At 34.9% G+C, this 15497-nt stretch overlaps 1 protein-coding gene across 1 annotated transcript in view; it reads left to right on the forward strand.

Moving 5' to 3' along the window:
* Positions 1-15497, forward strand: part of ARAP2 (ArfGAP with RhoGAP domain, ankyrin repeat and PH domain 2) — a 114432-nt gene that overhangs the window by 2756 nt on the left and 96179 nt on the right. The window contains exons 2-6 of the mRNA XM_010020956.1: positions 3973-4043; positions 4972-5051; positions 9837-9922; positions 10295-10642; positions 13884-13953. Coding sequence (XP_010019258.1) covers positions 3973-4043; positions 4972-5051; positions 9837-9922; positions 10295-10642; positions 13884-13953 — 655 coding nt within the window. The remainder of the gene's footprint in view (positions 1-3972; positions 4044-4971; positions 5052-9836; positions 9923-10294; positions 10643-13883; positions 13954-15497) is intronic.

Consider the following 15497-nt stretch of genomic DNA (forward strand, 5'->3'; position numbering starts at 1 on the left):
GATCTGAAATGGGAATTTTATCCTAAAAGATAACGATAACTAGCTACTAAAAGTACTCTTAATGTCTTTTGAGAAACAATCATCCGGTAGAGAGAATATGCTGAATTTGTAATCTGCCCACAATTGAAGTAAATCCTCCAAATCCCAGTCTAATAGTGATTGATACGTGACTGGGTCACTGACTTTGTTATCCATCATTTTGATTTTTGAGCTGCAGCTTATTTTCTTCATCTTTATGCTTCAGTTATAACAATATAGAAATCGTGGAGGACAAGTGCAGTCTGTCTGACAAAGATCAGGGATAAACCAGAACTTCAAAACAGAACTTAAACTTCACAGAATCATTCTTTATAACCTACCCGGGTATTTTTTTAGAGACAAAGAATTAATACAGAACTTTTTAATGGCAGTTTTAACCTCAGGAAATATCATGTCTGACTTACAGATTGTATAGACTCAACTGACTTCTATTGGTAGGTGCTGGCTTTGTCCTTGCTACATTGTATGAAGGCTTTTCGATAGAGGCAGAGAAATCCTCCTCAAATTTTCTGAGAAAATCAGCATTTCCTTCTAGTCATTCATGGATATTAGTAATTAAAGTTTTATGCAAGGAAATGCTTTTCTCCTCTCCTATGTGCCTTCTAGAACAAAAAGTTCATGCAGTGGGTTTCCTTGTGCCCTTTAGTGCTGTGACCATGTCCCTTTTTATTACTAATAATGTTCCTGCGTCACTTGCAATTTTATCTCCTTCCCTATGCCTCACTTGTGCTCTTGCCTTTTGCCTGTAACTAACCATGCTGTCGGCTGGTAAGTGTATTTAACTCTAAAATTTTTAATATTGTTCCCCGTCAATGTTGTGGAACAGAACAAAGGGTTGAACACAGTGGATTGAAAGCTTCATCGTCTCTCTTGGTACTTTTGGTCTAAGTGACTTCTTCCATACTGACATGAGTGAAAAACTGAGGCTTTTATAAGACAAAATAATGAAAGTAATGCAGTGGATGGAGCTAACCACTGACATCTCTTTAGTGGAAGATTAAAGATAATAAGCAGAGAGAGAGTTTTAGAGTCTTTGGATGCTTTGGCTCATGTCATTAGCAGTCATTCTTAGGTGAAATAACCACTATTGCATAATTTAGAGCAGCAGTCTGTTCAAAGAAAAAGTAAAAGCAGATTTATAATATGGTAGACCTGTTCGTTATAAAGAATACTACACAGATAAAATTTCAGGCTAATGAACTCTAACTTTAGATTTTTCATATCCCCTAACTTTGTTAGTTGTATTGGGATTGCTCTCATTCTTTATTAAGAGAAATAAGAAGAAATAGACCGAAAATAATTCTGGAAAACAGGCTGTGTTTGGGGGGAAATATAAATAAATAAAATGGGTAATGCTTGGTCTGACCAGGCACTATTTGTTTCCTGCAGCTGGCAGATCCTGTGGTTGAAACTTAGACTCCATTTCTTAACATGGAAATGGTTAAAGTTGCTAATGGGGTGCCCAAGCTGGTGCTGCTGTGTCTCTCTACTCTGTGTTCTGTCACACAAAGCAAGTATTTTAGGAGAGGGAAGCTGTTCCCTCTCTTCCTGTGGTCAAGCATCACCATTAATTTACCTCTTAGAGCTGTTTATGAACCCCAAAGCTCTGGCACAACATGCTGTAGTGCTTTATACACATTTGCATTGTAGGAGGGTTAGGCTTTCAGATACATGGAAAGGAAAACATGTTTTGAATGAGTTTGAAACAAAAGCTTCATTCATTTTAAACACTCAGCAGATGAATGCATGTAAAGACTGACTCCTTGCACTGACCTCTCTCCCTTGCTTTATTTGGGAGGTGACAGGAGCATATTGAAAAAAACAGCTCAGCCCAGTGCAAAGCTCTCACCTTTCCAGTCTCTCAGCCTTTAGCAAGACCATTCGCTGCCTCATCACACTACATAAGGAAAAGGTGATGGAGAAGCGTATGCAGCCTAAGCTGTATCCAGTGCCTCTTATTATGTGAAAATAGTGGGTCTTAATCTCCACAGTTGTAACAAAGTGATAATTTGATTGAAACTATTATTATATCTTTGTAAAATTGGTGCACTTTGGGATTGCGTTAACCCTACTTTAAAGAGCAAAATAAAGAAGATCGTTAACCTGGAGAGGTATTAGGTTTTGGAAGTGGTTAAGGGAAGTTATAGATTGGTGTAGATCTTCCACTCTTATTTGCCCCCAAAGAAGTCTTCAGTTTCTGTTTTTTAATTCAGATACACAGCTAACTGTTCGATGAGCATTGACAAATTGCTGTAATTTTGTAGCTTGCACTGTATGTTGTTTGTTATAATCTTTCAAGCAGATATTAATAGTAAACTTGCTTCTTCTATTTTGTACCTTGAGGTAGTTTTTACTTGGCATAAGTTAGAACTTTGTTTTCCAAAAATCACAGAACGGTCTTATTTTTGATTGTGGGGGAGAAAAAAAGCCTGTAGTTTGCTTATTAGCAGGTTTTCTTGCCATGTATACATATATGTAAGTACATAATCAAAAAAGAGTACACAAGTCCTGAAAAATACATGAATTAAAACAAAATTCAGGTGTTTCTTTGTAAGCTGATTGTTATTTTTCATTTCCTGGTGGATTTATCTTCAGTTGTTGCTGTTGCCATTACTCACTTTTAAATCCATCCACCCTAAAACTAAGCCAGTGACTCACTGCCTTATGTAAGAATGAAAACTATCATTTTAAAAGCTCTTTGAGTCAAAGATGCATATCTGTACCTCTGCTTTATTTTATTGCTATGAATCCCTTTAAAACCCTCAAACTAAGAAGAAAAAATCTGGTCTGTGTTGAAAGAGTTTGGTGTGTGGTTGGTTTGGTTTTGTTCTGTGGGTTTTTTTTGTTTGTTTGTTGGTTTGTTTTTTTTTTTGTCAACATACCAGTTTTTTTAAAATTAGGTTAGTACAAATGCTTGATGTTAGTTTGCTAATGTAGCTTAAAAAGATGTAACTGCATCCGTTCTAGTGAAATATTCAGAGAAACAGACTTAAAGTATTTGTTATCTATTTTTTGTAGTTATAACTCGGGAGAGTAAATAATTGCATATGGGAGCTAGGCCATGACCCGTGTTCACTGGCTGAACTTGCTCTCTGTTTTATAAACCCATGCCTTTACAAAGTATCATTGAGGAACTTAATTGATATAACTTGGATAACTTTTGCGATATCAGGTAACTTTGTAAAGTGTGGCTTCTTTCTTGAGTTTAATGATTTGTTTGGAGCAGATTTAGGCATGGATTAAAAGTGGTATGAAATAGTAGAAATGTATGCCTTCTGTCATTGAGAAACATCAGCTAGTAGTACGGAGTAATTCAATGTGGACTTCATGGGCCAGTATTTCTAGAGATTTGAATATAGCTAAATTTAAGAGAATAAAATTTCTCTGTATGTTAAGTGGGGAAACAAAAATTAGGAATATTGATATTTGTAGTAAAATATATTTAGTTTTGAAGGATGGAGTACCTTAGGAAATCAAACTTTTCAGCAATTTTTTTTTTTTTTCACTGGATAAGAGTATAGCTTGTCTGGATTCCCTTGCCCAGGCTCCTTTTGAGCTTGATGTTAAATTAGACTTTCATCTTACATCCTTCTTTAAATGTAATCATTAGTAATCAGTGTGAAGGTAAAGGATGGCGGAAGAGTAGGGAATCTCCGTGCTTCCCAGCAATCTAAATGTATCATAAAGTCAATTCAAAACAAAACACTCAAACTGAGGATGTGTGCTAGGATCAGAAAAGTGTTTGGTATCATAAAGGGAGGAGAACACATGGTTGGGCAACTTTTAAATTAAATCAGAAATTTTCCCAAGACTTAAAATTAACTATTTTATATTTGTGTATAATTTTAATAGTTTTAACTGCATGGGATGTTTTTGCTCCATTTCTGGGAAATTTAACTTAATGTTTTCATTTTGTGCTTTGTTTTGTTCAAGTTCCCTTCAGAAAAGAAGAAACGTGGATCTTGTAAATACTTTTTGCACTGGGAGGCAAATTTCACAAAACAGTGAGTTAAGCATGCTGGTACTTACATCTTGAATATTGAAGATAAGGAAACCTCAGGCCAGAAGTTTTCTAGAATTAGTATTGACTTGCTTATTTTAAAAACTACTGGGCATGTAGAAGGTCTGGAAAAAGTGATGAATGTAATAGCAGACCATATAACCACTTTTGCATTTTTGCTTAGCTTTTTTTTTTTCGAACTAATAAAATGAAAATTGGAAAATCCAATCTTTAAACCTCATTTATTTTAATACCCTTTTTTAGACTACAGTATTTTGAGTTTCTAAGGTTAGATGCAGATTTTTTTTAATAGCTAGTTTTTTCTTGAAAGGTGTATGGAGCATATTCGTGACTAACGCTGCCCAATTTGTTAGTTAGTGCTCATAGCTCCAGGAAATATCAGGAAATAAATTGCATTAAATATTTTACTGGAAGGGTTTAGAAGTCTTGTCAGTTGTAAATAAAAGTTTCATATTCCAAAGATATGTCTTGTTTGAAGTTATGCATATTAATTTCAAGGAAATACTTGGTGTCAAAATGAATCTTTTGCACAAATGAGATTTTGTTGGGTTTTTGTTTGTTCTGTTTTTTTTAAGTGAGAATAAAGAACACTTGAGCTACTACTCCTCAGTATATGCAACTAAAGTTGTTTGTCTTTTTAACTAGATGTAGGGTAGGAAAGAATAAAATGCCTTTATGCAAGTTATATCCAAATTACATAGTAACAGTAGTAGGGTTTTAGTAAGTAGTGTCTGAGAGGAAAGAAACCATCTGGAGTTCATTTAGAAATAGGAAATTGCTTTTTGTTCTTCAAAATTTTTGTGAAGGACAGAGAAATCCAATGCAGAAAAACCTGTGTCCCTGGTTGATTTTGTTAGTACTTTAATAAAGTATTGCACTGTATGACTTGGTATTTATTTTTTTGCTTTTAGAAACTTTCACAGAAGAAAAGCCACCCATTATCTCCCCATATGGGGAAACCTTTATTTGTGACAACCCTAAAGATGCTAAAGTAAGTTGAGAAGTTTGAATATAAATGGCATTACCTTCACTTTAATGTTCATGTTATGTGTTTTATATTGCCCATTACCTTCTCTGTCTTTTGATACATGCAAAAAGTTCGTAGTGTAAATATTTGTGGACTAGTGAATTTCCTTAATCTTGAAATACACTTTCACGTTGCTGTTCATACTAATAGGAAGATAGGAAACTGGTGTGTGTTGGTTGGTTTTTTTTTTTTGGGATGGGTGTTTTATTTTTTTTTGTTGTGCTTTTTTCAAGTTTTTTAAACAACATAGACCAGATAACTATGCCAAGAGCTGCCGCATCAATGCGAAACAGTCAGTTACAGGCAGTTGCAGACTTCCTTGATGCCTTCCTTTTACCCTCTTAGGTACAGTTGTATATTGTAATACTTGGTGCCTAAGTGAGGTTATGGCAAACCACTAGAATTGACTAGTAAAGGTAAAAGTGTTTTTTCTCTCTTCTGATAGTTGCAGATCAAGACTGGGCATCTCTACACAGGCTTGTGTATATCCTATGAAAGCAGCTTACATATTAGTTTAGATGATGTAATCGTCACTTTTGGCCATACCCTCTTTAAATTCTTATATATGGAACGTTTTTCATACATCCCTAAACTTCCTGTGTACTCAGAAAGTCACTTTTGTTGTAGGATTCCTGGTTGGGAACATTTTTGTTGGGGTCAGTAACTAATGGTAGGAATGCCACAGGTGGCATGTGCACAGACTTCTGAATCACGTGGAGATCTGGGAGGTAAATTAGCTTAGTGAGGCATCCACCAAATGTTGTAAATGACTCCTGCTTCTGTCTCAGCAGGATGCAGACCAGAAATTGTTAATTCTATGATTGCTTATACTTGTTTCAGCCAATCTCAAGCCACAATTAGAGAAAACAGTAAATTAGTCTTAGTTTCTGTCTTGGTCTTCACTCTAATGTTTCCCTTTTTAAACTGTTGACTAAAATGAAAGCTACTCAAACAATCACCTAGGATATTTTTCCCCCAATTTTAATTTGTTAAGAATTGGTCAGTGAAAATAAATGGTTCAAATTTAATCTTCTCATAGGAGTGGTTTTAGAAGCATAAAAATAATAGCTGTTTTTGGTGTATACTTTCTTTCTTTTCTTTGGAAAGAAATATGTTGTGCTTTTTTTTTTTTTTTTTTTTTTTTTGGCTTTTTAAGGAGGTACACATAAATTCATGTCTTGTTTCTCCTTCTAGTTCTTATCTGCACACAAAAGTGAGTTTTGAGATTTTGTTTTCTTGTGTGCAGTGTCTTGCCTGTGCCAGTTATTGTTGTCTGCCTGTGCCAATGTCTTTCTTTAAAAATTCCAAATGTAAGTTCTTTGTAATAAGTTCAATGGCATAAGCAGGTTTTCTAGAAAAAAATCCCTAGCCTTCTTGTTACTACTTAGTATTATATACTTCGGTATACATCATTGAAATGGTTGGGTTATACGAAAGCATACCCAGGAAGGTGATCAGCAATCTTTATCTTACAATGGCATCATATACAAAAATACCATGCAGTTTAACTGGATTAACTGCTTGAAATAAAATTGCAATTTCTGCTGGTTGTAGAATCACAGTTAATGCAGTGTATTGTAACATACTTTCTTTGACTGAAGATTTGGATTTTGTCACTGTCATGTAAGTGAATATTTTTCTGAGTTACAGTTATCACATGCCTGTTGGAAACTTCATAGTTAATCTTAGTTCCATTAGAACTTAATTGCGAACAAAGGTGGTAAAGAAGAACCATAAAACAGAGGTCCAAAGGTATATTTCATTTTTAGATTTTTTTAAGCACGTATTAAATATCCTAGGAACAAATAAGAAAGTTTAGGTAACATTGTAAAGTATCTGAGATGTTAGGGCTTGTAATTGCTGCTTCATTTTAAGGTAACCTCACATGAGAATATAGTTTGTCTATATACAAGGAAGTGCAGCAAATTGCTACACTGGCTGAAGCTTGTTCTAAGGGCTTGTAAGTTGGCCATACCTCTTCTTCGTGTTTCACTGGTGTAAAGGAAAGGCTTCCCTTTTATAAAGGGAGTGCCTGTAGATATAGGGAATGAGTCACTACAGACTGGAGGTAAGTGAGCATGAGAGACCAGGGAATTAAGGTTATAAAGAAGATATAACTTTGACTGGGTCAGGAAGAAAGATAGCTAGAAGCAGAGACCTCTGTAAAAGGCAACCTGAAGAAGGAACATATTTTTTTGTAATGATTAAAAAAAAATACAGAAATCCAAATGTCTTAGAGCTGATTTATTATTGTGTCCAACTGAAGAGCCAAGTATATTAGAATTCCTTCACAGAAAAACTGAGTTCTAATGAGTTCAGGCCTCTGGAGTGAAGTCTTGGCTTTTTTCTTGCTGTAGACCGTCTGACTAAATTGAACGTGCACATGGAGATCAGTAAACTATGTGAGTTCCTAAGCATTGTGATACCGTGGAATGCTGGCCAGATTGCAAGTCCTGTCACTTTAAAACAAGAATCCTTAATATTGTGAAAGGAGGAATTTATCTTTATGGATCTGTTATAAAATTGTATTGCCAAACAAGAATCAACCTGAGTAGTACTGTGTGACATTAGATTTAATAGAAGATTAAGGTAGTATCTCTCTTAAGGAAGGTGCCTGTCCTGAATGGCATTGAGTCTTTTTTTAATGTAGCCTTAGTCCTGATAATCTTCATGCAGTCTGTGTTTTAGCATTCAGTTTTCATAACTTGCTGTTGTGATCAGCAAGACTACCTGTTAGAAAAACCTAAACTCCCAAGTACATCTGAATTACTTCCTGAAGGAAAGCAAAGAAATTTTATACAAGGCTGCAATAGGCAGTTCCATCTGTCAGAGACCCCAGAAACCAGATTTATTCCTTAAGGGTAGGTGCTTCCTATGCATAAGAACAGTAAATATTTAGAGACAGTTTCTGTGTAATATATATACCTATCTTTTAAGAAATACTTCTTTCTATAAAGGTGTCTGCAGGAGAAAATGCTGCTACTAACTACCTTTGTGTAATACAAAGACTTGCAGAGATTTGCAGGAGGTGGGAGATGAGACTTTTGTCTTACTGAGTCTGAGCATCTTGCTGAGTAATTCTGTAAACAACATATTGGAAATGCTTGGGATTTAATTTGGGTGAAGTGTGTGTATTTGTGAGCAAATAGAACTCTCTGTCCATACAACCTGTCTTCATTTGTGGACTTCTGTGTTTTAAAATCTACTAGCAGTAGAAGTGCATTTCTTGATTATTGCTTGGAAGTTGTCAGGTGTCCCTGAATTCACTTGCCTAAGTGCTGAAGATTGCAGAGTGGACACAAGCAGGACATCAAACTGTTATCATTCATGAGAGGGAGGAAGAGGTACTACCACATAGCTCCAGTGGGTATAGTTTGCAGTTGCATCCTGATAAGCAAATGAAGGTAAAGCATACTGACCATCCTTACTCTGAAGATGCTTCTTGTGTGACAGTGCTAGCCTCTTTACTATTGTATAGCAGTAGGACATTGCCATTTCCTCTCCTTTTGTGAGATTCCAGTCAATCTTAAGCATTCGATAAGTAGTGGACAGGTTGCTTTTGAGTTTTATATTTAGTTTGCTTGCAAGGTGTAGGGATGTGGTTTTGTTGTTTTTTTTTTTGTTTTTGTCTAGTCCTTGGTGCTGCAACATACGACATAGTTAGTAGTGTGGTGTGAGTGGTGGTTGCTGTTTGGTTTTGGTGTTTTTCATAATGGAGCTGACTGGCAGAAGAAAGCACTAGGTTTATCCTAGTGGTAGCCTGTGATTTCCACAATTTTTGCTGCAGTTCACATATACCCAGCTTTGGGCTACGTGCATTTTTTAAGCTTGCTTTTTCACATTGCCAAGGTGTAGCCCTCAAGTACAAGATGAATTACTGCTGTTCAGAAAACAAATAGTTGTGATGGTTGCAATGGTTGTGAAAGCTTATCCTCTTTTTTTCTACCACCGTTCAGCTTTGTGACATACACATCAAAGCTTGAATGAGCAAATTAAAATGCTTCCATTATAAAGCACAAGATGTTCATTTTAGTTTGTTTTTTTAAAGGAAGAAAGACAGGTATTGAGAAGCTTAGTAATGTAATATGATTGTCAGATCAAGTTTAGGAAGTGTGAAATGTAATATTCTTGAACAGTGTTAACCTTGACATTTTGTACACTGCAAGCAGCTTGTGATAAAGATTTCTAAACAAACATTAATAAATGTGCCTTTTAGGAAGAAGAGCTTGACAGGAAAATGTGAGATATATTTGATATGGCTGAGTTCAGTGTTACTGTAGGAATTCCAATATACCATTATATTATCTTTAGTGTACTGTGAAGGCTGTACATTTAATTCAGAGAAGTATTGATACGATAAATAGGCTAGCAGTGACAAATCATAAATGGTATGCTTAACCTGCATGCACCATGTGCATGCAAGCTGCATGAGCTCAGAAAATTTTAGAGTAAAAATAATACTTGGTTGTGCCTCAGGAAGAATCAGAGCACTGATATTTCTACGCACTGAATATCTGTTTGTGTTAGGTATTTTGGACTATGCTCAAATGTTTTATGTGAGTATTATTATTTAAAATTGAAATATTTAAAATAACATAGAATACTTTTAAAAATATGATCTTTCAAATGCATATTTTAAAAAATATTGCAGAGCTTTGCTAGTTAGGCTGTTTATGTGTGTCTACAGTAATTTAAACATCACTTAACTACTTCAGTACAAATGTTGGTTACAATGTATTTCTTTTCCAGGAACTTCATGGAAATGAATTCCTGGCTTGTGAAAATAAATTGGATCTAGGAACGAATAAAGAGCATTCTTCTTACAAGAATCTATGGTATAATAAAAGAGTTATAAAGAAATTAAAAACGTAAAGAGGGAAGAGTTACTTATTGATGTCACAACTAGATCTGCACATGGCAAGGGGGTTGGAACTAGGTGATCTTAAGGTCCTTTTCAACCCAAACCATTCTTTGGTTCTATGATCTCTACTTCTGAAGACAAAACTATATGTTTATTTTGTTCTATTGAGCCTTTATAGTATGCTATAGGAGGCAAAGTTTGGCTGTGGTTATCAAATGGCTAAACACATTATAAACATATTTGTAATATGTCTTATCAATATTTGTTCTAATCAATATTTCATGTATTTGTGGGTTATAGCATTACATTAAGAGTAAAATGCACATTTTCTTTCTAGGTCCTTTAGTAATGAGGAAGAGAAGACAAAAGAATTTGTAAAAAATGAATCCCTGTCGCAGGAAAACAAATCATTAGCACCAGAAGAATCTGAAAGTGAATCTGTGTATTCTATTGTGGAACAATGTTCTTTGCCTTCAAAGAAAAAGAAAAATAAAGCCAAAACACAATCAGCATCATGTAGTAAGATAAGAAGTGGAGATTTAGATTGCTCAGTCAGTGAACAAATGCATTTTCAGCAATTTGATGGAGATCAGACTTCGTTTGGAAATGAACCGATAACACCGTATGCTTGTTTTTATGGACCATCAGTAAAGAAGGCTAAAGCAGGATGGCTGGATAAATTATCCCCTCAAGGGTATGGTATTTGCAGTCATTACTGTGTGATTGTGGAGATGTATGTTTGCATGAGAGATGTTAAGTTTGCATTTGGTTATTGCTTGCTATTTGTCGTGGGAAAGGAAATCGAACGTTTTGGTGCAAGTGCATAGGGCTCTTCACATTTTTAATGATGTTACCTAGTCTCAAATTTATTTGAGGTGCATTCAGAAAAAGTATTTTTATTAAAAATGTTAATTGCTACATACGAGCTGTTGTGGAAAATACAGAATTGGTGTCTAGCAATATTTCTAATCTGTACACTTTTGCTGATTTTTCTGTGGGCCACAAGGTAACCGAAAACAAACTCTGATTTTTGAAATACTGCTTTACCAATTTGGCCATGGATGTATAAATTAATAATTGGTATGACTGGAGATCCTGTTGGTAGCAGCATTGTGTGTATGAGTTGATCTTTGAGTTTAGAAATGTGTCCAGGGTGAGTTGTCTCCAAGTTGAAGTTTATTGATATGCCTAAAGTTTGATGGGAGGAATCTGAGCCCAAGTCTTGCTATAAGGTTTCAAATAATGAAGAGGAGGGAGGAACACAATAGAAAGAGAATAGACTCTTTGCAACATTTTTAGGCTAAAATCTCATGTTTAATTTCTGTCACTTTTTAAAGTTTTATTAATTATTTTAACCTACTTTAAATTCCAACCCTTCTTAGACTGTTTTATGCTGAAGAGCACTCTCTTATCACATCTTCGTTTTATAAATGTAAACTCTGATGAACTTCTTCTAACCTCTTCCTTAAACTGAACAGACTATTCTTTGCTTTAAATTGTATTTTCCAGTTCTTGAGTTGTTCTTACGACTTTTTTTCTGAGATCCTTTTTGTATTGAAAGAGGCATAAGTTTACTTTTTAAGTCTATTTCATATCTTCACTAGTACTTAGCCTCTAGAAATTAAAGCTGTTGTCCTTGTTAGTACTTTAATACATCTACTTTACTTTTCAGGCCTTAGTAGTTTGTCAGTCTTTGTGCTTAGGACTGTGTTTAGCTACACTGAAAGGTGATATTAAACTCCTTGACCCTTCCTTTTGTTACTTGCAGCTGTAATAATCATTGCAATCATTGCTACTCATCAACGTACAGCAATTGAATTTTCTTTTTTTTTTTTTTTTTCAGTTTAGTGACAAAGTTAATGAATTAAATTGATTGAAAATAAAATCTTGCTTGAGACTGCTGGAAGAAGCTGTATTGTACAGCTTGTACAGCTGTTCCCTTTTTTTTGGTTGGTGCTCCTTTTAAGAGTTCTGATTTAGCAAGTTTTAATTTCTTTGTTTTTTGGCTTGATTTGTGCGGATACAGTGATACATTGCTGAAGCTGAATAACAAGGAGTAAACCTGGTTGAATAAACCTATTTCACAATCATGGAATTTCAGTCTTCTCAGACAGCTGCAGTTTGCTTTAACTTTTGCTTTATTTCACCTAACAGGACTTTCGTTGTTTTATTTTCCTTTTTTTTTTTTTTTTTTTTTTTTTTTTTTTGACAATACATTTGGCAGTTTAGCTCATAGGGTAATAAAAAGTATACTTCTTGATTCCAGTTGACTCATCTTGTGCTATGTGAAGGAATTGAGAACAAAGTGTGAAGACTTTAGATAAAGTACTGTGTGAAAATATATTGTTCGAAAAAAGATAATGAGGTAACCACAAAATTTGTACTGTTAGGAATAGAGCTGTTGCAGAGTCATTATCCTTGAGGCAGTGATACTCCTTGGCTAAATTTCAAGGACTTTTTCTTAAGCATGGTTTAATGAATGCTACTTTTTTTTTGTTCTTTCTTACAATGCCATTTTGCAAATAGCTGAAGACTTAAAGCAACCAAACGGGGAGGAAAAAAAATTTTTTTTTTTCATCCCTCAAAGCACTGTCATATTGTTTCAGTCCCTACGAACTGCATTTTCATTTCTGTTCTGCCCCCCACCCCTCTTTTTGTAGAGGTTCCATTTACCATTTGCACTCAGTGTTCCCTCAGGGGAATGAGTATATGCTGTTTTCTCAAATTGCTACAAATCGTACATTTAAAGTACAGCTTCTCTTGTTAGTTAACTCACTATAAATTGTAAAGCCATTCCGTTTACTCGTATTACATGTGGTACTTAGGTTCACTTTTTCTTTCCTGCATCATCCTGAAGTTCATTGACATTTTAATAGAAAACAGATTTTACATTGGCCTTTCCATGTTATAAAACATGATGATTTATTGTAGTTGTATAATGCAAGTTAATTAAGCCAGAGCTGGTATTTGATTGAAGTTTTGATAAACTATCACAGTCTACTAATCTTAAAGCAGAGCACTCATTTATAGGAAAGGAAATAATGTTGGGGAAAGAGATGTTAGGGTGGGGTCTTGTTCTTGTTTAATTGTTTAATAGATTTTAGAAGTGAAACTTCTATAAATGACAGATAATAGGCTGCCAGCATTTTTAATGAGCATAACAGACTACTTAAAGTTCACCTAAAAATAATTATTTAGGAGGTCCTTATAGAGTGTGAGTTAATGGCAAACTGAAGTAGTCAAATGAGCTTCTCATTGATGATGCCAAGTTGATGACACAGATTGAAAATGAGATTTTATGTTGTACTTGTTGAGTGATTTGGTGTTATTTGGAACACTCTATTCTCAGGCTGTATATTTATTGGCGTGGAAAGAGAGTGTTCAGGAGATGTTGATGACTAGAGGTAGCATAGTCTGCAAAGAGAGATGTCTCTCTCATAAACACAGCACTGAGGTGGTCATTTTATGTTCTCAGCTTTCCTTTTTGGAAACTATCTTACAGAGCTTGTGACACTTAAAGGTATGCTCTATGCTCAGAATATTCCTTTGCCTCCAATAAAAATAGTTAATTCTCATGTTTGTTAGTTTCAAGCACAATTACAGTTTGACCTGTCGCTTCAGATGTGATACAGAGCATATGGGGAAGAAATAGAAAGAATGGAAACTGAATCGATTAAAAACATGAAGACACTGATTTATAAAGGAAGTCCAGTAATACTGCACTTCTTGTTATTTACATATTTTTATTATATTTGAAATCAGCATTCTCCTTTTGAAAAGATATGATAGGGATAAGATATATTTTAATTTTCAGAATGTTTAGGCACAAACAGGAAGCTAAACATGCTTTTTCCTTTCTATAATTTGTGCTAGTGAAATTCTTAAAAGTCAGTGTTTTGTTTATAATTTTAATTGTATTAATTTTTCATTTACAGCAAATGTGTGTTCCAGAAGCGCTGGGTTAAGTTTGATGGAGAGAGCATTTCTTATTACAATAATGAAAAGGTGAGTGACATACCTGGGTCATGTTTGGAACAAAATACGTATGTCTAAGACACACATTACCATGAAGAAATTCAGAAATAATTGAAAACGAATATTCGTCTTAAATTAATTTTCAATTGCGAAGTAACTAGGATGAGACACTATTAAATATTTTAAGGTGTGCTTGAGATCTTCATGTATTGTTCATCCTCTTGTTTTTTAGGAAGGCTTGATATTTGTGACCTTTCAGGTAGGTATCATCAGAACTTCTTACTTTGTTGAAGGAGTGACTCTGCTGCATTCTGCAAAACAGAGCAGGATCATGCAAAACATATTTAAGATATGCAGCATTTTTTTGATGATGGTCACAAAGTGTCTTGTCATGGGAAACCAGCATGCTGGAGGCTGAGAGACAAATTAGATGTGGCATTGAAGACCTTTTGAAAAACAAAAACCCCATACACTTGTTTACCCCTTAATGAAAAGTGTCTCTTTCCTGTATGTCTTCTAACAATAATTGACAAATCATTGGACTAGGTTGTGTTTGAAGGGTTCTGTTTAAAATCAGCATAGTCCTGTGATGTCAGTGGCTGTTCATTGTTTCTGTACCTAAGGATTGAATCTTACTGAAAGTTTTGCAGACTTGTGGGTTGCTTTGATTAAAGTATTTCACTTCTGATATGTGATACAAAAACGGGTTTTGAAATCATGGTTTAGAAAAAGAATTGTCTATTCCTTTTGTGAAATTGACTTATTTGATACTAATTTTTCACTACAGACTGTGTTGGGGATATCTTTTTTGACACCTTTAAACCGCCTTTTTTTCTTTCTAAACATGGCTTTTGGGAGTTTTTGGAAAGAGTCCCACCTGTCGTCGTCCCCCCCACCCCCTTTTATTTAGTATACTTTAGACCACTACAAAATTTTTTCTTTCACTCTGTGTATAATTAATTTGTCCTCTTGGAAGAAATGAAGAACTTCTTAAACTCAAAAGTGATAGATGATTGTATAATACGTGTGTTTAGTGGAGATGATGTTATGCATGTGTGTTATTTGAAATGCCGGAAAGCATTTCCTGTTGAAGGTGTATATTAAATTGTGAACAAAATATTATTTCAGGTGAAAGTTTCCGAGCAGTATGTTGGGTAGTGATCATCGGTGAGTCCTGTAGATGCTTTACAATATCCACACTCTTAATTGGTTTTTAGCAGATTATGAGGGGGGTAGAACTGATACAGGAATAGACTGTTTATTTCCTGAGGGGGCAGACAAATTGAGAACAAGCTCAAAGAAGTATTTACATTGATGTTTGTGCCTGTTGATTGGGAATATGAAACAATCTGGTTTTATTTGCTTGCTTTGCTTCAGTCACAGTAGAAGACATGATCTTGTAGGTGAAGGGAACAATAGAATAACATTTGGATTACCGTAACAAAAAATGTTACCCCTTTGTGGTATTCATCCCAAGGCTTCAGAGGAGCAGGAAAGCTGGGTTAGTCATTAAGAAAGACTTGAAAAATACAGCATTGGGATTTGCTTAACACTGTCTGTAGCATAATTAGGGA

Source organism: Nestor notabilis, unplaced genomic scaffold, assembly GCF_000696875.1.
Source record: "Nestor notabilis isolate BGI_N333 unplaced genomic scaffold, ASM69687v1 scaffold9918, whole genome shotgun sequence".
NCBI classification, from domain to species: domain Eukaryota; kingdom Metazoa; phylum Chordata; class Aves; order Psittaciformes; family Psittacidae; genus Nestor; species Nestor notabilis.